The sequence below is a fragment of the Labeo rohita genome, chromosome 13 (genome assembly GCF_022985175.1).
Source record: "Labeo rohita strain BAU-BD-2019 chromosome 13, IGBB_LRoh.1.0, whole genome shotgun sequence".
Lineage (NCBI taxonomy): Eukaryota > Metazoa > Chordata > Actinopteri > Cypriniformes > Cyprinidae > Labeo > Labeo rohita.
This window is the reverse complement of record NC_066881.1, coordinates 8,085,639-8,109,580: the sequence shown is the minus strand read 5'-3', so window position 1 is coordinate 8,109,580 and position 23,942 is coordinate 8,085,639. Positions and strand designations below refer to the sequence as shown.

Genomic DNA, 23,942 nt, shown 5'->3' with positions numbered 1-23,942 from the left:
TAAAATATATTTAAATAGAAAACAGTTATTTTAAATTAGCAAATGTTACCATTTTTGCTGTACTTTGGATCAAATAAATGCAGGCTTGGTGTGCAGAAGAGACTTCTTTAAAAAAAAAAAAAAACTTTGACTGGTGCTGTATAACATACAACATTTTGCAAAATGTAGCCTACTATTTACTGTCATATTACTATCATCTCTTTGTAATCTTTAATCAAAATACAATAACTCATTCTACTTCTAAATTAATATTTTTCTTACTTATTTTTCATAACTCCATTCTAGTGCTCAAGCCCTAGAATTTTACTTGTTTTGTTTTTTTTCCTGGAGTACACCAGTCAAATGAATATCTTTAATGTTGTATATATTTTATATACACTACCTTTCAGAAGATCAAGGTCAAAAGATTTAAATTTTTAATAGTCATTTATGCTCACCGAGGCATTTTTTGATCAAAAGTACGGTAAAAACAGTACAATTCTAAAGCGTTGTTACAATTTAAAGCAACTGTTCTATATTCTAATATATTTTAAAACATAATTTATTCCTGCGATGCAAAGCTGAATTTTCAGCATCATTACTTCAGTCTTCAGCGTCACATGATCTTTCAGAAATCATTCATATATGCTGATTTGCTGCTCAAGAAACATTTCAGGATTTTTCAGGGTTAAGAAAGATCAGAAGAGCAACAATTGTGTGTGCATTCTTGCTTAATAAAAGTATTAACTAAAAAAATAAATAAATTTTACTGACCCCAAACATTGAAATGGTAGTGGAAATGTGTATAACCATATATTATCAGGTTTGATTATTTTACATAAAAACATACAAAGCCAAACTGTCTCTTTTTAGTGCATGTAGCACTGTAGTTTCATAACTTTTATTGTCTCTGTGTGTTTCAGTCTTCTCTTTACCAAAGTGAAGCTGGAAGAGGTTTTATTCGGACCCGCTGCAGCGTTACAGACCTGTGCAGAAATGCTGCAGCTGTGGCAAAGTCGCTATGATTTTACCCGCCTCAGGTAATGTGCTGCATGTATGTGTGTCTCAGGTGAGTCTGTGCTGTGTGTTGTGATTTCATGCGTTCTGCTTTCTGTTCCAGTGAGGAGGATGACACTAGCAGCATACCTCCTGAACCAGGCCCGTTGAGCAAGAAACCCAGCGGCCTCTATCTCACGCTCCCAGATTTCCAGGAAACAGAGACCGGTGTGTATCATGAATGTGTGTGATTGCGTGTGTGATTAGGTAACTGAGACATGTGTCATGTTTGTGTCAGGGTCTCAAAGTGCCCCATCTCTAGCGGTGTCCCGTCTGGAGCAGGCTATGTCAGAGGTGTCGGCCATCAGCTCCGCCCACAGGCACGGCCCCGCCTACATTTGGACCACCCTGGAACGCATCTGGCTGCAAGCAGGTATGGCGTAAGTGTAGTAGTTACACTAATGTTTATAATACATCATTATAACCAATTATTTTTAGAACTTTTATTATATTAACGGTAACCAGAATTAAATTACCAGTTAAAAATATTTAAAATATTGTCATATTTTAGAAAGCTATTCATAGCTGTATTCATGATCGCCAACATTATTTTCCTGTAAGTCTACAAAAACTTTTTTTGAGACTGCTTTTTGCTTGTTGACCTTAATACATTTGGGAAGTCCTTGACGTACTATGACATTATTTGGATGTTATTTTTGCGTTATTTATATGCTGCTCTGCATGAAATGCGTTTCCCAGGGATCTTATACTGGGTGTTTGTGCCCTCTTGTTCCCATTCCCAGCATTCCTCTGGCATGGGTTCATTTCCTGTCTAAAATGGGACACATCCTGATTCTGTACAAATGAGTGAATGTGAGAGCACAAGCAGAGCGGCCCATTGACATAAAGAATGGGTGTGATGTCATACTGATACTGATGTTCAAAATAGTAAGGGCCCATTCAGTGCGGTTTATCATGCAGCAAACATATTTTACATCAGCTGTCATTTGTAATGTGTGAGTGTTGTTATCTGCTGTGTCAAAATAGCATATTATAATCAATAATATTAAATATTTTAATATGTATTATATATACATATATACATATTTATATATATATATATATATATATATATATTTAGGGTCAAAAACACAGGCAGGACAAAACTAGGAAACAAGAAAAACATGGGCAAACACTTATGGACAAACACATTAACTAAGATTAACAAAGATTAGTAAGTACTGTAATAAATGTAATACATGCAGTAAAGGTCAATTCCAGCTCACTATGCAAATAATTATTAGAAAGATGACCAATATGCAAATATTACAATAACACCATCATTGCCAGTTACATTTTGAATGTTAAACATTGCAACAAAGTCAGTTGGAAATTTGGCAACTCTCAATCCTAAATTTCCCAAAAGTATGAAATATATGAATACACATTTGCGAAATGTTGGTGAAATTTTAAATAGTTGTTAATAGTGTAGCAACATATGAAATCACAGTCACTTTCAAATCAGTGTTATTTTAGTGTTACTTTAGTATTACTGATATACATTTAATAATATTTTGAATTAGCTTTCATTTTTTATTTTTTTATGTTTATATTTACAGTTTCATTGTAATTTTATTTCAAGCCTTAGTAATGTTTTTGTGTTTTTTGTCATTTTTAAATGTTTTTCTATTTAGCTTTAATATATTTTTATTTCAGTTTTGGTCATTTGTATACTTAAATATATTTATTTCAGCATTTTATTGACTTTACTGTATTGTCAGTCATCAAAGCTCGCTAAATATACAGTACCTTGCGAAAGTATTTATACCTCTTAATATTTTTATTTATTTATTTTTTTTTATGTTAAACTGCTTTACAATACTTTTTTTTACCACATCAATCTACACTCCATACACCATAATGGCACAGCAAAAAAAAATTTCAACATCTTTGCAAATTTACTACACATAAAAACTTAAATTATTCCATTGCATAAGTATTCATACCCTTATCTGGGACAGTTAAATGTAGCTCAGGAGCATTTATATCACTTATTGATGTTACTACACTTCAAGTGAAGTTAACCTGTGGCAAATTCATTTGAATGGTTGTGATTTGGAAAGGCACACGCCTTAACAAAAGGTCTAACAGCTGAAAATGCATATCAGAGCAAAAGCCCAGAGGTCAAAAGAACTGCCTGTAGAGCTCAAAAACAGCTTTGCATTAAGCCACATATATGAGGAAGAGTTCAAAAAAATATTTTCTGCATTGAAGGTTCACAGAGGTTCAGTGTGTAGCCTCCATTACCCTTAATAAAAGAGGTTTGAAACAACCAGGACTTCTCCTAGACCTGGCCTCCTGTCTAAACTGAGCAATTGATGGTGAAGGGCTTTGGTTAGACTAGTGACCAAGAAGCTGATGGTTAATCTAGTTGAGCTCCATGATCATATATGGAGATAGGAGTAATCTGCAGAAGGACAAACATCACTGCAACACTCCACCAATCCGGTCTTTATGGCGGTGTGGCCAAACTCAATCCTCTGCTCAGGGAGGACACTTGAAATCCCACTTGGAATTAGCTAAAATGCACCTGAATGATCCTCAGACTGTGAGAAACAAGATTCTCTGGTCTGATGAACCTCAATTCCGAGTATTATGTTTGAAGGAAACCAGGCACTGCTCATCACCTGCAGTGTACCATCCCATAAGTAAAATGTGCTGGTAGCAGCCTCATGCTGTGGGGCTGTTTTTCAGTGGCAGGGACTGAGAGACTCATCAGAGTAGAAGAAAAGCTCAGTGCACAAAAATATTGAGATAGCCTTAATGAAAACCCAGTCCAGAGCATTCAGAACCTCAGACTGGGCAAGAAGGTTCACCTTCCAACAGGACAATGACCCTAAGCACACAGCAAGGGTGTCTTAGACAACTCTGTGAATGTCCTTACGTGGCCCAGCCACAGCCTGGGCTTGAACCCAAACAAATATTTCTGGAGAAACCTGAAAATGAGCATCTGCCCCCATCCAGCTGACAGAGCTTGAGAGGAGAGGTGAAGAGGTGGGGTGAAGAATGGCAGATAATTGCCAAATTCTGATTTGCTTAACTTGTTGCATCATACCCAAAAAGACTTGAGGCTGTAAAGGTGCTTCAGCTAAGTACTGAGTTAAGGGTATGAATACTTATGCAATGTACTCACTTCAGTTTTTGTCATTATGGTGTTTAGATTGATGTAGGGAAAAATGTAATTTAAAGCCATTTAACATAAGGCTGCAACATAACAAAACGTGAAAAAAGGAAGGGGTATGAATACTTTTGCAAGGCACTGTAGGTCACAGACAGTGAGATTTTCTTTAAATTTCACCAAGCTGATTGCTTACTAAAAACTTCCACAGATCATGTTTTCATGCCATTTCGAGTCTTATTTTGATGTAACAAAGTGTTTATATGTAAGTGTGTGAGTTGTTTACTTACTTTTTTAAAGTAGTCTTTCCATTAACGCCATTATATTGTTCATTCAGACTAATTCTCGAATGCGGAACGCATATGAACACAAGAGATGGGATTTATTGCATGAACCAATCACAGCCGATCGCAACCAATCATATCCAATCACATCCCGCTGTAACTTTACTTGCTTGTGCCACTATTAGACAATGTTTATTTAGAAAAATGAGTGAGTTTAAATAGAGCCTATATATTAAGCAGTTCAGCCTGAATACATTAGATAAGTGTGAAGAACACTATAGTGATCATGTATGCCATTTCCAAATGTTTGTAAACTACCGTCTTTCTTGGTGTAGTTCCTGTCTAATTTTTCCTACCAGTAATTCTGTATAAACAAACACAAACACACAACAGACAGCAGTTGATATGAGTGCAGTTTATTTGCCGTGGTGTGTCCTAAATGCCAGAGTAGAGCTGCAGATGCTTACACAGCGCTCCGCACATGGCCTTATTTAGACATGACCATGAATATCCCTTTATGAGCATGTGTGTGAGATTTTGGGTGGAGGGGGAGGTCAGCATATATTTGCCATCACAAATGTTGCCAAAGCTGCATTTTAAATCATCTGGACAGAACAAAATGCTACATGTGTGCGATTCCCCTGGTTGAAGTCTGAAGTGATGGAGCATGTTGGTATTCACTGCTTTACTCTGAGCGAGTATTAATGCTGTGACAGCAGATACGTCTTTGAGAGTGTTGATGTTCCAGATGGCTGTGTCACGGCTGTGAAGTCAGAGACGTTTCATAAAGATGAATCATTATCATGCACTCGTAGATATCAATAAGAGAATCTCACGATATGACAAAGCAGTCACTGAAAAAGGAGTTGTAACTGTAATACTATGATTTTTAAAGCAATTATGGGTTATTGTTGTATCTCATGATGTTCTTGTATGTTTTGTGATGTGGTGCCGAGCAGGAGAGTTGTTCATGGCTGATGGACGGATGAAGGAGGCTCAGTTCTGTGTGCAGGAGGCAGGAACTCTCTTCCCCGCCTCACACTCGGTGCTGCTGCTGAAGGGCCGCGTGGCCGAGCTCAGGGGCAACGACACGGAGGCCAAGAGCCTGTATGATGAAGCTCTCGCCATCAACCCCAGAGGACACCACATACTGCTGCACCTGGTGAGTGACACATGCTGTACATTACACACACACTTACTCACTTTAACATCTTCAACCCACAACACAGTTGTTACTGTCAACTAAAACAATAACTAAAGTCATTTTTAATCATTAAAATGAAGCTTCAATTTAATAAATCATATATTTATTTAAAATACATTGTATTATATTATATTATATTAAATTATATAAATTTTATATATGAAGAGTTTATTTGCAAAAACAGATAACTCCATTTTTATTTATTTTCAGAAATCATGTTTTTTTTATTGTGCATTGCAAGTAACATTAATCAAACTGCAGCTCGGTTGTTTTACAAAATTAAAGTTCATTGAAAGTATCTTTTTTTTATATATATTAAAAGTTTGTTTTATAGCAAAAGCAGATAACTCCACATTTCATGTTTTGGAGTTTAAAAAAAAAGCGCTGTTTTATTTTTGTAATATCATCAGATGACAATGTAGATTCCTGACAAACGTTGTTGTTGTGATCATAGACTGTATGGTTGTGATTACACACAGTTTTTTCTCACCATTGCACCACTGCAACTAAATGAAATAATACTGAAGTACTAAAATTACTAAAACAAAATAAAATTATTACAAAAATGACAAAAGCATGTAACAATACTGAAACTAAAATTAAAATAAAAACAGTAACGCTTTACAATAAGGTCTCATTTGTTAATGTTTGTTATTTTTACAGCACTTATTAATTGTATTTATTAATAATCAATCATATTAATTAATCTCTTAGTGTTCATTAATAAAAATTAGTTCACAATACATTAAAAATTATCAGATACAACTAAATAAATTTTATTAATGTATTAGTATATTTTGAACTTAATATTGACTAAGATTAATAAATGCTATATAAATATTGTTCACATTAGCTAATACAGTTAATGTTAACAAATTAAACCTTATTGTAAAGTTTTACTATAAAAAATTGAAATATATATATGAAACACATACATATACTATTATAATACTTTGTGTAAGCGTTTTTGCTTGTTTATTTATTTATTTTAAAATGTAGGGTTTTTTAATAATTTTGTTTTTGTAATTTTATTTGTCATTGTTTATCTTTAATTTATTGTATTATTATTAATTTTAGTACTTTTCCCAACCAAGGTAGCATTTCTTATTTTTATATTATTTATATTATTTAATGCAAACAGTGGAATCTAACAGTCTGAGACTCCAATGAAAATATGGCACTTTAGTTTGGGTATGAATACTTTTAATTAATTGTGAACGTGACTTTTTGTACGGACATTAAGAAGTTCTTGCTTCCATTGACGCTCATGATGTTCTTCTGCTCATTCTTAAATCATGTTCTAAATGATTTACGAACGAGCAGAAGAACATCATGATTTGATACAGACTTGTGGAGTTCATGCTGCTCTAATGCTGCTGTTATTAAAGGGGTCCTATTATGGTCTTTTTTAGTCTTGAGTTTGTTTAGGCGGTGTACTACAACATGCTTTCATGTTTGGTGATTCAAAAAACGCATTATTTTTCATAAATTTACATTATTACAATACCTTTCTCCCCAGCCTGGCACAAATGGATCAGTTAGTTTGGGGTTTGATGAAGGCCCACCTTCTGAAAAACGAAATGTGTTGTCATTGTTTAGCTGTCAGCTTAAACGTGGTTTCCATCCTGCTACGCCCATTGCCAAAGCATTTAACACAAACTAGATTGAAGTGATTTTTATGTTTTAGATATGGATATTTTTCTTACAAAAATGCATCAGTTCGCTACAGAAGGCCTTTATTAACCCCCCGGAGCCGTGTGAGGCACTGTTTATTATGGATGGATGCACTTTATTAGACTTGTTTTGGACTGATGAAGAGAAACACCCGTCAATGGCATTCTAAAGCTTGGGAGTGCCAGGATCATTTGTTATATAACTCTGATTGCATTTGTCTGAAAGAAAGAAGTCATATACACCTAGGACACATGGATGGTGAGTAAATAATACACGACAGTAGTGTTGGGTCCTATCGTCAACCTGCCAGATTGTCGATACATGGTATTATTGTGCTAATTTCTTTAATTATTTTACATAGTTTCATTGCCCGAAACCAGCTCCAGCATAAGGCTAAAAGCAGCCTAACATTATCAAAGAGCCTCATCACTGATTAACCTAGCCTAGTGCAAGTTTATGCCTTTAAAAAAACACTCGCATTATAAGTGAAGCTATCTACACTGTATGATGAAAAAATCTCTTACCACACACTGCACCCGTCTGCAGTGCGTTATGGTTCCAATGCGGCAACCGGAGTAGATCGCAGCTTCAGCATGTGTTTCGACCTCCTGTACTGCACACGTCTGCGGCACGTTACAGCTCTGAAGTGGCCATTCTAGTCAATGCTTGTGTTTATACCCACCGCGTTGTGGCTCGTTGAAGCGGTTCTCCGCGCTGCATCGCTAAAGTTAAGCTAATCCCCCACCTCGTCCCTACCCTCCCTCCAACAATTCAAATTTACGTAGGCGGGATTTAATTTAAAAATATTCTAATGGACCGCGTTGTGACATCATGCATGTGGAAAACAAACGTTGTAGTCCAAAGGAGCCGTTCATTGTAGTTCTTGAAAAGGGATTTTTTAAAAACGAAATATGGAGTGGAAGCGAAAAAGCGTAATAGCACCCCTTTAAAGCAAAAGACAGACAAACCAAATACTAAGAGATTATAAATTCATATTAATGAATATTTCATGTTAGTCAATCAATGTGAAAAGCTCTGAAGACCACTGGTGTCCTGGGACGTGATGATTGAGTCATTGCATATGCAACTTACTGTACATACAGTACAGTACATACATCTTTACAACCCACAGAGATGTGTGCTAACATTAGCTCTGCCTCCACTCTCTGCTCTCATTGTGACTGCATAATGTCAGGCCCTTCATTACTCATCTTCACTGGAGTAACCGGAGTGAAGCTAGGCCATTTTCTCCCTACATCTGGCCAATCAGAGCACACATCCCCGCTATTTTTGGACAAAAGACGTACAATATCAATTCCCTGAGCTGATGAGAACTAATTCTGAGCTAGCTGGTGATGCCCTGCATAGTTCACGCACACACACACACAGACGGTCTTCATCAGAGCATCACAGCACCGATTTCTCAGGATTAAGCAGTTATGATTGAACTGAGGTGGAGTTTTGAGGGAATTCATCCGCTGCGTCCAATGAGGAGAGGTTAAACATTTCTGTTCTTCGTGACACCTGTGCTTAGAGCAGCAGTGCTCTCATTACTTCTGTCCTTCCTCTGACACAGTTTATTTCAGAGCCTCTCGGTTCACCCAAAAATGGAAAATTATGACACAGTTTACTCACATGTTGTTCCATAAGCAGGTAGATGTCGTGGAAACATTTCCAAGTCACGCAAGTTCACCTTGAAGTTGTGATGCAATTGAAGTAGAGACACATTGTGAGGATTATTATTATTGAGAAGATTATTGAAAAATATGTAGGGAGGGACTTGATTAAAGCCATTGGTTGTTGATTGGATGGTGGCAGATCTGAATGTGAGAAAAGGGCCGGGGTTTAAGTGGACGAAATGATTGGAGAAATATGGTATACGTCACCAAAGAGAGGTCTGTTATTTCAGTAGATCGAATAATGTTTTGATTAAACATTACAAGATCAAATTGAAAAAGATTTCAATTTTCTCTTGAAAAAGAGACAATTGTGAATAATTTAATATAAGACAAAATTGCATACATTTAGAAAATGCTATTTCATGCAGACTTTAAAATCTAAAGAATAAAAATGAAAATAATTTTAATGTTACATGTTAATTAATGTAATGCATCTAGATGTTTTACTTTTTTATAATTCTCATTACAGTATTTTTTCAATAATACTTAAAGGAAGCTGTGCATTATCATTCTTTATAGTTTAACAGGTCCAGCATACAACCTATACTACTATGATGTAAAGTATTTTAAATAGTATTTTTATTTTATTTATTTATTTATTTATTATTAAAGCTATCCATTGTCATTCGTTTTAGTCTAACAGGTCCAAAGTACAACCAATACTACCATGATGTAAAATGCTTTAAACAGTATTTCTATTTAAATGATTTATTATTTTATTTTATTTTATTGTATTTTATTAGTGTAGTTTAGTTTAGTTTAGTTTTTTAAGCTATCTATTATCATTCTTTTTAGTCTAACAGATCCACAGTACAGTCCATACTACCATGATGTAAAATATTTTAAATAGTATTTTTAATTAAACATTTATTTTATTTTATTTTATTTTATTTTATTTTATTTTATTTTATTTTATTTTATTTTATTTTACCTATCCATTATCATTCTTTTTAGTCTAACAGGTCCAAAGTACAACCCATTCTACCATGATGTGAAATACTTTCAATTTAAATGTATTAAATTTAAATGTGTGTTATATTTTAATTAAAACTATTTTTATTTTATTTATTTATTCATTTATTTTTATTTTATTTTATTTTATTTAAGCTATCCATTATCATTTCTTTAGTCTAACAGGTCCAAAGTATAACCAATACTACCATGATGTAAAATAGTTTAAATTTAAATGGATTAAATTTATTAAATTTAAATGTATATATAAATTTTTCAATTTATATATTTTTATTTCAACAATTATTTTTTTATTTTATTTTATTTTATTTTATTTTATTTTATTTTATTTTATCATTCTTTTTTATTCTAACAGGTCCACAGTACAACCATTTTATTTTATTTTATATTATTTTATTTTATTTTATTTTATTTTATTATTTTAGCTGTCCATTATCATTCTTTTCAGTCTAACAGATCAATGGTACAACCAATTCTACCATGATGTAAAATACTTTCAATTTAAATTTATATCATATTTTAATTAAACTTTATTTAAAATTGTATTTTATTGTATTGTATTTTATTTTATTTTATTTTATTTTTTATTTTATTATTTTATTTTATTTTATTTTATTTTTCATTATGCTAAAGAGAGGGATGTCCTTAAAATTATAATGTCACAATCCAAAAAAGTAAAAATTGTGGTACTACAAATAGGCTTTGTTTTCTTTACGCAAAATATAATTTTGTATTTATTTTTATTTTGGGCTCATGCGACACAGGATGTATATCTCCCCAAAATGTGGGAGAGGCCTCAAATGTGGCTCCCGCTGCGCCATGAAACAACATTCGGTAACATCAGTTTTGAGGAGGTTCTCCTTTAAATGAGGATGTGAAATGGCAGGGTGCAGCTGAGGACAGAGGAGCTCTGCTTGATTCAATTCAGACCATGAAAACTTAGAAGCATATACGAATCTTTTTCTGTTGGATCCACATGAACATGTGTGTGTGTGTGTTTGAGTCAGTGCTCAGGGCATCTGCTTGGATATTTTTCATTTAGGGATGTCAGCTGAGGTGACTCAAACACAATCTCATGTCGTATGAGTTTAACTACACCGAGCTGTGACTCAGCATCTCATTTTGTTCTCTTTCTGCCTATACATGTGCTTTTTCATATCTCTGGGTCCTTTTACTCTCCTTTTTTATTGCTCTTTCCCTCCCTCTTTCTGTCTCTCGTCTTTCTGGCTCTCTTCCATTGGCCTGTCAGTTGATTAGATAATGCAAATACATTATTTATAACACTTCACTCCTTCTCAGGCTTTTATGGGATGCCTAGCAACCAGGCAATTGTATCATACGGTGCAAGAGAGCTGATAATGAGACATAGAACCAGTGTTAATGCCGTTTCATACGAGACGTGGCATGCATTAATATCAGTCGAGGCAGAGCACGCTTTACACTTTCACAGGCTGATATTGCTTTGGTCATCATTAACTTGCACCAAGTCACCATGTTGTAACATTGAATTCAGGCTGCTAGGATGCTTTTTATTGTATTTAATGTTTTGGGAACAACCTGGTTTGCCTGCTCATTCACTCACAAACTCACAAGCCAGAAAATATCTAATCTAATTATTAATCTGATCATTTAAAATGCAAAAGAGATGAAAGAGATGCGGATTTGCTGTGCTTTTTTTTAAGGATGCACAATTAGGCCAAAAATGTTGTGATTATGCAATTAATATAATTATATCAACAATTACTAATTATTATTATTATTATTATTATTATTATGAAAAATAAAAATAAAATAAAAAAAGTATTTTGGGGAAAAAAAAGAACACTTTTATTTTACAGATAAAAAACAGTTCTGTTTTACAGTACTAGTATTTCTATTTTAATTTCTTCATTTTCAAATGTGGGAGGGGGATCTAACTGCAATTTTTGTGATAAAATTTGTGATTTAAAATGTGTTTTTATAATCACAATTTTGTAATTATATGTTAATATAATAATAATAATAATAATAATAATAATAATGGTTGTTATTATTATTGTTGTTGCTAAATTAGAAATATGAAACAAAATAATAAACATTACTATTGTAACATTTCACTGTAAAATTAAAAAGTACTTTAGAAAAATGTTTGATATTACTGTAACATTACAACAATAATATTTTCATATATTTTATATATATTATTTTTTTCATTCTTCAATATGTGAATATATATCAATATAGTAATAATAATAATTATTATTATTATACAAAATAATAAATATAAGTATTGTAATATTATTTTACTGTAAAATAAAAAATTATATTTTTATCTACAGATAAATAGAATTTACAGTTCTAATATTTTCAAATATTTTATATATTAAGTTTATTTTTTTAATTTTCAAATGGGTGCGGGGAATCTAATTGCAATGTCACTATAATAACAACAACAATAATAATTATTATTAGTAGTAGTAGTACTAGTAGTAGTAGTGGTAGTGGTAGTAGTAGTATTACATTAAAAATCTTAGGCAAATTAATAAATATTACTATCATAATATTTCACTGTAAAATTAATAATAATAATAATTGTTGTTGTTGCTGTTATTATTATTGTTAAATTAAAAATCTGAAGCAAGTTAATAATTATTACTATTACTATTGTTTGATATTACTATAACATTACAATAATAATATTTATATTTTAATTTCTTCATTCTTCATTATGTAATTTTGTCAATATAATAATTATAATAATATTTGTTGTTGTTGTTGTTGTTATCATTATTACATTAAAAATTTTAAGCCAATTAATAAATATTACTATTGTAATATTTCACTGTAAAATTTAATCAAAATTAATGGTGCACATTGCGTTCCCAAATGCACATTATAAGCGGGCCAAACTCAGAGCAAATGTAGAGATGAGTTCATGTGGAGCAGCATTTAATATGAACTGACTTGCTCTGAAAGACTGAAAACACTTGATTGTGAGCTGCGCGCGTGGAAATGAACACAGTTCCGTGCTGTGCTCACTATCATAATAATAGTTGCACCAAGTCAAAATGCAATTCCAGTTTTATTTCCACAATATGGGGCTCTGCATGTGTAAATGTTCTGGCTTTTGTGTTTAAATCTAGTTGTGTGTTTGCACATGAATCAGTGGTGTTTGTGTCTGCTTGAAAGCACATGAATTAGTGTTTGTACCGTGTGTGTGTGTTGTCTGTCTTGTAGCTGACACTTGTAATCATAGCTTGTCCCAGCTGGATGGGATCAGTATCCTGTTGGATTAGTAGAGTTCAGATGCAGGGCTGTGACCCTACCCCAGTTCTTCAAGTGGCACCTCTACTACATCACTACATAAAAACTATTTTATGCCCACATGTGCCAGCCTCAAGTCTGTTTACATTTAAAATTGCCCAGCTGGTGCTTTGCTGTTCAGTCCCCCATGTATACGACACCATAAAAACACCAGAATCACCAGTACAGCCTCTTGCTGAGCTATGATTGGTCCGTGGGCCTGTCAGTCAGTGTATTCCTGCAGCTGTGTTATGATCGTTCTTTCAAAACATGGCCTGCCTGTGGCTGCTTCTTTCACTGGTGTCTGTGAGAGCCTCATTTCCTGCCTCGCATTTCCCTCCTCGCTCTTCTCTCTCCCCAGCGGAGTCATTCTCCTCTCTGATGTGTTTTTGAAGTGCCTGCATAATCAGCAGTCATGTGCCCCCTCCCATTGATGTGTGTATGCATGTGAGCTGAAAGAGGGGACAGTGAAATGTAATTGCAAAGAGTAAATCAAGCTGTTGTTGGCAGGATTAGGGAAAGCAACACAATTTAACTCTAGGCTTTCACACATGCTGTTCTAAACACACTTTTCATGCCGTACTGTTAATTTACAATATAAATTACATTGAGGTTTCAGATTCAAGATGCTTTTTTAGTGCTGCTGCACATAACGTATATAAAAAGTTTACATCCCTCTTTTAGAATCTGCAACATGTTAATTATTTTAGCAAAATTAGAGTGAGCATACAAAATGCATGTTATGTAGTATTGACCTGAATAAGATATTTTATTTAAAAGATGTTTACATATAGTCCACAAGAGAAAATAATAGCTGAATTTATAAAAATGATCACGTTCAAAAGTTTACATATGCTTGATTCTTAATACTTTTTTACCTGAATGATCCACAACTGTGATTTTGATGTTGTTGTTGTTAAGTAATAGTTGTTCATAGAAATGCTCATTTTAACCGGTTAACCGTTAACTGACAGAGAGAAGTTTGACCAATTAATACAATATATATACACTACCGTTCAAAAGTTTGGGGTCAGTAAGACTTGTAATAGTCTTTAAAGAAGTCTCTTATGCTCATCAAGGCTGCATTTATTTGATTAAAAATATAGAAAAATAACAGTAATATTGCAAAATGTTTTTACAATATAAAATAATGTTTTTTATTTTAACATACTTTAAAATAGAATTTATTCCTGTGATGAAAAGCTGAATTTTTATCAGCTGTTACTCCAGTCTTAAGTGTCACATGATCCTTCAGAAATCATTCTAATATGCGGATTTATTATTAGAATGATCAGTGTTGGATAATATCAACTGTTGTGCTGCCAAATATTTTTTGGAACCTGTGATTTTTTTTTTTCAGGATTCTTTCATGAATAACAAGTTTAAAAAGTACAGTGTTTATTCAAAATATAAATATTTTATAACAATGTAAATTATTTATTATTAACTTTTAATAAACTTTTAATTATTAACTTAATACATCCTTGGTGAATAAAAGTATTAATTTCTTAAAAAAAAGAAACAATAAAAATGTACTGACCCCAAACTTTTGAACGGTAGTGTACATATATATATATATATATATTTTCCAGCATTTTTGTGTATTTGAACCCTTTCCAACAATGACTGTATGATTTTGAGATCCATCTTTTCACACTTCAATTCAATTCAAAATTCAATTCAACAGTAGACATGTCAAATGAACAGTTCTGCAAAGATACGAAAAAATAGCTTTACTCTTCCTCTCTTTCTGTCCACAGGGGAAATTGTTGGTGCGCACAGGCCGCGTGAATCTCGGAGAGAAGATGCTGAGAGATGCGATACAAGTGGAGAACACGGCACACGAGGCCTGGAGCGGCTTAGGGGAGGCGCTGCAGAGCAGAGGCAGCGCACAGGCTCCCGACTGCTTCCTCACCGCACTGGAGCTGGAGTCCAGCTGCCCTATACGGCCCTTCACTATCATCCCACGAGAACTCTGACACATCTCACACGCTCATACATGAGTTCAAAGCATGAATGCTGGTTTTCAATCACTTTAATGACACATACTGTGTAACAATAACATTGCACATTTAGGCTCCTCACTCTGATGAACACAAATGATCTAAAGGTATGGTCACATTACTGAAATACCAGCTAAAAAGTTCCTTTGTCATGTATAAAGCATTGATCACACAGATATCTCTTTCAAATCAAGCAGCTTTCTGTTAATCATTGTGGGGAATTCGCAGGACCAACTCGAATATGAGCGCAGTCTAGTTAGGGAACTTTTTTCGAAGTCTCGGTTGTATGGATTCATGTGGAAATTACTGGATTTTGCAGATCAATAGCGGATCTATACAGGTGGAGCTGGGGAAGGTGGAGGGTTCCTAAAGTGCGCTGCAACTGCTACAGCAACCACTAGCCAAGATTTAAATGCTAAGCTGCAAGCTCATTGGCTGCTGATGTGAAAAGAAACCAGTAAGCTGTGCTGTGTGAACAGTCATGTGATTATATCAGATTGAGTTAGAACCTATCGGCCTAACATGAAATTCCAGAATTTCTATTGAAACGCCTACGAATTTTAACTAAGCAACAGTAAATGTGACCTTAAACACACCATCACTTTCAAACCAAGTCGGTCAGCACAGCAAATTTGCATAATCAGCTTGAACTTAAGCAAAATGTGCTTGGGGAACTTTTGTTTTTATGTTAAACTTCCAGTCAAAACATCTGGTTGGATTCCTATTATAATTTTGCGAAATGCACAGTGGAAAATGTGATCGCACCTTTAGAGCCAGGATTACTAACAGCTTGCGCCAATGCAAACTCTCTTTTGGCATTAAAAAAGTACTTTCATGGTTTATGCACATCAATGCACATGAAAATCATGGACAGAGTCAGCCTGATCTCACAGCAATTCGTACATATTTTACGAGGTGGCTAATTCGTACAAATTCGTACAACCTCACTCATACAAATTCATACGATTTTAGCGAAAACATACGTATTTTACATGTTGCACAATACGTATAAATTTGTACGAATGACCTACACTAAACTCCACCCCTAAATCTACCCATCACTGAAATCTGAGCGAGGTTGTACTAATTGGTTGTGAGATAGCATTGACAGAGTTATATTTGTAGCTGACCTTATTGCATATGCATTTGTAGGAGTTTCCCTTTCAGACGCAAAATTTATTGGAGGGGAGTATTTAAATTAATCACGCAACAGGATTTATTTAGGTTTGTCCCAGTCAATTTACTGATTTTTGCGCCATTAATTACCGCCCCAAAATACATGTCTTAACCCATTTTGTGCTTGACATGGCTGGGATTGTTGCTGCCAGCAGGAGACAACGCAGAGAACTATGGAAGCCCATTTTCACCATTGAATTAAAAACAAAAAAAGGTTATTCAACTTTATTCTTGTCTTATTCTTGATTTGCGAGTTATAACGTCAGAATTGTGTGATATAAACTTGCAATTGCAAGGTATAAAGTCAGAATAAACTCACAATTCTGAGTTTTTTCCCCCGAGAATTACATAATATAAACTTTTAATTGCAAAAAACTCGCAATGCAGTTTTTTCAGAATATAAACTTACAGTTCTGAGGAAAAAAGTCACAATTGTGAGTTTATATCTTTTATAGGACTTTATTTCTCAGAATTGCTATTTCTGAAATTGTGAGTTTGTCTCACAGTTCTTACTTTATAACAAGCAATTGCGAGTTTATCTCATGCAATTCTGAGAAAAAAGTCAGACTTACAAGTTTGTATCTCACAACTGTGAGAAAAAAAGAATTGTGAGATAAAAAGTCGCAATTACTCTTTTTTTTATTGCTTATTCAGTGCCAGAAATGGGTTTCTATAGAGAACAGAGAGCACATGGTAAAAGGGAGAAAATTTGTTCCACTAGTGTTAATTTATTTGGTATGCCATAGGATTAGTATTATCTCTGCTTGTGTGCAATCTTATGCTCTTGGTAAATTCCATTAGTCAAATGAGACATTGCATCTGTGTTCTTTCATTTGTACATTGTCAGTAGATCACCTGCAGAACTTTCCACTCCCATTAGCTCTTTATTGGAATTGCACTCTTGTGCTAATTTGCCTTGTTTAGTAAATCTTAGTGTGTCAGAAGTAACCAAATGGCTAACATGTTTAACAGCACCATTATAGTGATAAAAAAAATAAATTAACCCAGGGTTATGGCAAGTTCTGTCATGAAACTCTAGATGGCACAGACTGGTGAGTTGTTAGCGCAAACTGATTATATTCACAGCATTGAACTACTAGGCACAAGGTGATTGGTTCATATTGCATTAGGCAGCAAATAAACTTGCTGCTTTACATTTAGATAGCTGGTTAGCAGTCACTAGAGTCTTCTGAAACCCTCCACCTCCCCAGCTCCACCTGTATAGATCCGCTACTGGTTAATATATATGCTATTTGTGCAGCAGCAGTATGTCTTAAATACTTACAGCTCCATATCTGCGTATGTATTGGTAGTAGCAAGTTTTATACGTGCTTTGCAGCAGCTGCAGCTGCAATAATCTACAACTGCAGTAACCAACAGCAGCAGCAATTTAGCAGCATAGCAGATCTATTCTGCCAGGACCAAATTCGTTAACATTGTCATATCTATTACCATGCTAAAATCTTAAGGGAGTTGTCATGATAGCAATGTGTAATGTTAAAAAGTATTATTATATAATACACTGTTAAAAAATTGTACTGCCATATGACCAAAACACAACATAAACACAACACAGATGTTTAAGTCTTGTTTCTCAGGGAAAAACTGTTGAATTCTTGACTCCTGAGCTTACTTTAAATTCTATTTATAAACCTAATAATCATCTGTACTATATATTGTTTAAAAATGTTTCTTCTCATAAAGAGTGATTTTGCAATCCCAGTGTTTCTTGAATTCATTGCGTATCAATTTCGGTCCTGTAGCTCCAACATTCAAGATCTTATGTAATGTTTCCAGTGCTGTTGGTGAAAGCCTTGGTCTTCTTTCTCTGGGGCGGCCGTGGTTGCCTAGCAGCCGGGCCTTGTTTGAGTTTCTGGGGAGGCTGTTGGATCTTCAGCACGTGGGTCTAAAGCCTCATGGAAAAACGGCGCTGTGCTATTTTAGCTGGTTCTCTTTGATGACGGGATCAAGATGTTAATTAGGGAGAGCGTCGAACGAACGCATAGACCATTGAGTTGAGTTATGTAAGTGTTATAAGTGGGATTCTTGTTTACTTGCACACATCTACAGTATACATGCCTACTGTTTCTCCTGGCAAGCGTGCTTTAAATGGTATCTCTGTCATCCTCCCAATTCTGTTGTTTGAAACCAGTCTTTCTGGCCTCACTGTTTGTTTTGATACACAGTACTATATAGAAGTGATTCAGATCAACTTCTACTTGTATTTGTAGATTGCTTTACTATTTTTTAATAGCATGTATTCATAAAAATAGCATGACATGATACATAATAACATGATATTTGTTAATGTAGTCTACCAGCATTAAGTTTTAAAGATCTCGTTTAATTTTTAAGATATTTCATCAAGTATTTATTTACTCTCATTCTGTTAGTGGTTATGACCTGCAGTGGGAGTGGTAGTGGTGATATATGGGATTATTTTGGAAAAGTTTTGACTGATAAAGTCATGCTGTTTATCTCCTAGCATCAGCCTGTATAATTATCCTGACCAGGCCAGCCGAGCGATCCCAGCGTCCCTTCACATAACAATGTTCCTGTATGGCTCAAACAGGAGAGCTGGGCTCATTATGGTGCAGACATTTTGAAAGAAAAGGAAATGATTAGATGGAGGCCTTTGAAGTGGAAGATTGTCCTTTGAGATTTTCTTAGTTAATTATTTAATGGAGCACAACAACAGGGTTTTGGAAGTAAAACTCACAATCATGTTCTCCATAGAGAAATAGATTATGTACAAACCTTTAGGACACAAATACCATGAGTTCTGAGACTCCTAAAGGGATAGTTCACACAAAAAAAATGAAAAACCTGTCTTCTCACCCTAATGTTATTTCAAACCTGTATGGCATCTTTAATGGAACATAAAAGAAGAACAATTTGGACAAAATGTTGGATGTTTCAATTTGTGTTCCACAGAAAAACATCATACAGGTTTGGAATGACATGTTGTTCCAAACTCATAAGACCTTTGTTCATCTTCAGAACACAAATTAAGATATTTTTGATGAAATACAAGAGCTTTCTGATCCTGCATGCACAGCAACGCAACTGAAACTTTCAAGGCCCAGAAAGGTAGTAAGGACATTGTTAAAATAGTTCATGTGACATCAGGGGTGAAGAGCAAAATGAACAAAAATAATGACTTGTTTCAATAATTCTCTTCCGTGTCAGTCTTCGACGTGTTTATGAGAGTATCATAATGCAAGCATGTGGTGCTGCTAATGCATCGATCTCTATTAGTTCATCATCTGACACAATGCAGTCAGACAGGTAATGTTCTCACATCTGCCAAACCCAGACTCATCTGTCAGGCTGTCAAACAGAAGCATGATCAGTCCAGTGGTGATGTGCTTCACACCAATTCATCTGACGCTTGCCATTATATTTGGTGAGGCTTCCATACAGCTGCTTGGCTATGGAAACCCACTCCATGAAGCTCCCAAAGCACAGTTTTTGTGCTGATGTTAATGGCAGTGAAGGTTTGTATCTCTTCAGCTTACTGAAGTAAGTTAGTTAGTCACTTTTTCAAACCATGCGCCTCAGCACTTAATATCTTCACTGATTCACTCCACTCAATTCAATAATTAAGAGGTGTGTCTTATTGCTTTTGTACATATGGTGTATAAATAACATAGCCTTTATTGAATAAATTATTGAATGATTTCTATTCTCTATGTAGGTATGTTTTTTTGTTGTTCTGTTTATGGTGAGGCAGAGTTATGATGAAATCTAAATCAAAATCGTATGTGATCATATTAAAGTAAAGATCATGTTCCATGAAGATATTTTGTAAATTTCCTACCATAAATATATAAAAACTTAATTTTTGATTATTAATATGCATTAGAACTTCAAGAACTTCATATGGACAACTTTAAAGGCGATTTTCTCAATATTTAATTTTTTTGCACCCTCAGATTCCAGATATTCAAATAGTTGTACAGTCATGGCCAAAAATATTGGCACCCTTGCCATTCTGTCAAAAAATGGAACACTTCTCTCAGAAAATTGTTCCAATTGCAAATTTTTTGGTATTCACATGCTTATTGTTTTTGTTTGCACTGCAACAACAAAAAACAGAGAGGAAAAGTCAAACTTGATACAATTTCACACAGAACTCAGAAATACACTGGACAAAATTATTGGCACCTTGTCAAAATTGTAAGAAAATAATTGCTTTTCAAGCATGTGATGCTTCTGTAATTTGTATTTAGACACACCTGTGGCAAGTAACAGGTGTGGGCAATATAGTAATCACACTTGCAACCAGTTAAAATAAAGAAAAGTTGACTCAACCTTTGTTTTGTGTCTCACTGAGCATGGAGAAAAGATAGAAGTGTAAAGAGTTGTCTGTGGATTTGAGAGAAAAAATTGTGAAAAAACATGGACAATCTCAAGGCTACAAGTCCATCTCCAGAGATCTTAATGTTTCTGTGTCCACTGTGCACAATATCATCAATAGCTTTACAGCCCATGGCACTGTAGCTAATCTCCCTGGATGTGGACGGAAGAGCAAAATTAATGAAAAATTACATCGAAGGATTGTTCGAATGGTGGATAAAGAACCCTGATTAACTTCCAAACAAATTTAAGTTGATCTGCAGACACAGGGTCAGCTCACACTATCCGTCGCCATCTGAATGAAAAGGGACGCTATGGTAGGAGACCCAGGAGGACACCACTGCATAAAAAAGAAAGACTGGAGTTTGCCAAAACTTATGTGACAAAACCACAATCCTTCTGGGAGAACGTACTGTAGACAGATGAGACAAAAGTAGACCTTTTTGGTAAAGGACATCATGGCACTGTTTACCGAAAAAGAAATGAGGCCTTCAAAGAAAAGAACACAGACCCTACAGTCAAACATGGTGGAGGTTCAAAGATGGTTTGGGGTTGCTTTGCTGCTTCTGGCACTGGATGCCTTGACTGTCTGAACAATACCATCTGATGGTTACCAAAGAATTTTGGGGTGCAACGTAGTGGCCAGTGTAAGAAAGCTGCGTCTCCACCAGAGGTCATGGGTCTTCCAGCAGAACAGTGACCCAAAACACACTTCAAAAAGCACTCAGAAATAGTTACAAACAAAGCACTGGAGAGTTCTGAAATGGCCAGCAATGAGTCCAGATCTGAATCCCATTGAACCCCTGTGGAGAGATCTCAAAACAGCAGTTGGGAGAAGACATCCTTCAAATCTGAATGACCTGAAGCAGTTTGCAAAAGAAGAGTGGTCCAGTAGAGAGGTGTAAGAAACTTCTGACTGTTATTTTTTTCCAAAGGGGGTGCTACCAAATATTAAGTTAAGGGTGCCAATAATTTTGGCACTTATGACTTGTTATGACTTGTTTTGTGGTCCAGGTTCACGTATAATGAATAACCAAACTGTGCCACTTAACATGCTGTATCCTCCTGAAGGTTGTGTTTAGGAATGTCCATGATCATTGACCAATTATGTAAAAATGATTGGGAAATAAGAGAAGTTTGCTGAAAAATAAAGAAAAGATTATGTGCTAATGAAACAAAGCAATCGCCATCCTGTGAAAACCTTTTCTCTCAGGTTTCATTCTGCTGTGTGTATGACACTGTCCCGAGGCTCGGACGGCTCTCTGGTTACTCACAGGTGGCAGGCCGCCCCTGCTGATCCTGCTCAGACTGGGGCGGGACCCTGGAGTCATGGAAGTTCAGATGTCCAGACTGAGTTACAGCTATGACAGCTGGCTGTCCATTGATTGATCCCTTTGTTTTTTTTGATGATGAAGGTACAAATGTATGATGCTGGAAAATGACACAAACCAAATTACATTTTGTGTTTTTTTGTATATTTCCTATTTATGTACAGTAGTGTTTATTAATTAATTTATTTATTTATTTTTGTGCTGTAAGCAGTCCATAAAGCTTATATATAAACTTATTTCTCATTTTCATTTAGTATAACTTTAGTAAAAACACACATCACTATCACTTAAACTTTGCCTGAAATAAAAACAATATGTACACTACAGTCAAAAGTTTTTGAACAGTAAGATTTTTAATGTTTTTTAAATAAGTCTCTTCTGGTCACCAAGCCTCTATTTAATATTAAAAATTTGAAATATTTTTGCTATTTAAAATAGCTGATTTCTATTTAAATATATATTAAAACGTAATTTATTCCTTTGATTTCAAAGCTGAATTTTTAGCATCATCACTTCAGTCACATGATCCTTCAGAAATCATCCTAATATTATGATTTGCTGCTGAAAAACATTTATGTTGAAAATATTTTTTTTCAGGTTTCTTGAATGGAAACCAGGAAACCTGAACAGAAAGTTCAGAAGAACAGCATTTATCTGAAATAGAAATCTTTTGTAACATTATATAAATATTTTTATCATCACTTTTGATCAATTTAAAACAGCCTTGCTAAATAAAAGTATTAATTTCTATAATCTCTTTCCTAAAAAAGTTATACTGACTTTAAGCTTTAATAATAATAATAATAAATGTTTCATGAACAGCAAATAAACATATTTGAATGATTTCTGAAGGATCATGTGACACTGAAAACTGGAGTAATGATGCTGAAGGTTCAGCTTTGATCACAGGAATAAATTATTTTTAATTTATTATTATTTTTTATTTTAAAATATATTCAAATAGAAAGCAGTTACAGCAGAAGAGACTTAAAAAACATGACATATCTTACTGTTCAAAAACTTTTGACTGGTAGTGTATTTTTTAAGTATTTCAATATATTATTTAAAAACTATAATAGTGTCTCAATTATATAATGAAAAAAATATTACCTAAACCTAAACATCTAAATTAATTGACTTTTTTCAAATAATAAAATGTTACTGAGTCAACCTAAATATTAGTTTACACCAACAAAACTAAATTTAATAGTATGTAAGATTAGAAATAGCTCTTTAACTTAACAGCTGCAAGTTTTTACGATGTACTACTGTAACACGATCTGACTAAAAAATTATAGAGCAGATTTCAGCATGAATTACTTTATTAATCTGTCATGATGTGAGGCAGTTACTAAAAGACAATTAAAAACTTTACTTTTTTTAAAATTATATATCTACTTCTTTTTGATTGTTACTGAATCGGTTTAACAACTTCAGCATGAGTTTTCAAGGTTGTAACCTTGCATTCACCTTCATATTCAGAGTGCTCAATCAGTTGTTGTTCTCTGGATGGACAAAATTAGCTGCTTCATAATTTGCACTGTTCATATTTCACAAACAATACTACATCTCCCCACTGTCCTGATCTCAGACCCTCCTCTTTAAAGTATTATGAGTCATATAATAGACCTGTGATGTAGTACAAGCACCTGTCCATTGCAATGTAAAACGATACGAGGCCTCCAAGCACTTTTGTCTCGTGTGATATTGACTCTGAACATGACCCTGTTAGAAAAGACTTGTGTGATTGCATGATGCCCTACAGCGTCACCTAACAGCACAATACTCTCGTTCACATTCTATTTTGGGAAGAATGGAAATGGTC

General features: G+C 34.4%; 1 protein-coding gene across 1 annotated transcript in view; it reads left to right on the top strand.

Annotated features, from left to right (window-relative positions):
- The window catches only part of ttc7a (tetratricopeptide repeat domain 7A), a 64,207-nt gene extending 46,058 nt beyond the window's left edge, over nt 1–18,149 (top strand). Inside the window, exons 17-21 of the mRNA XM_051125214.1 lie at nt 903–1,019; nt 1,100–1,203; nt 1,274–1,408; nt 5,397–5,599; nt 15,009–18,149. Of these exons, the coding sequence (XP_050981171.1) occupies nt 903–1,019; nt 1,100–1,203; nt 1,274–1,408; nt 5,397–5,599; nt 15,009–15,227 (778 nt within the window). The 3' untranslated portion in view covers nt 15,228–18,149. The remainder of the gene's footprint in view (nt 1–902; nt 1,020–1,099; nt 1,204–1,273; nt 1,409–5,396; nt 5,600–15,008) is intronic.
- Nucleotides 18,150–23,942: the final 5,793 nt, after the last annotated feature.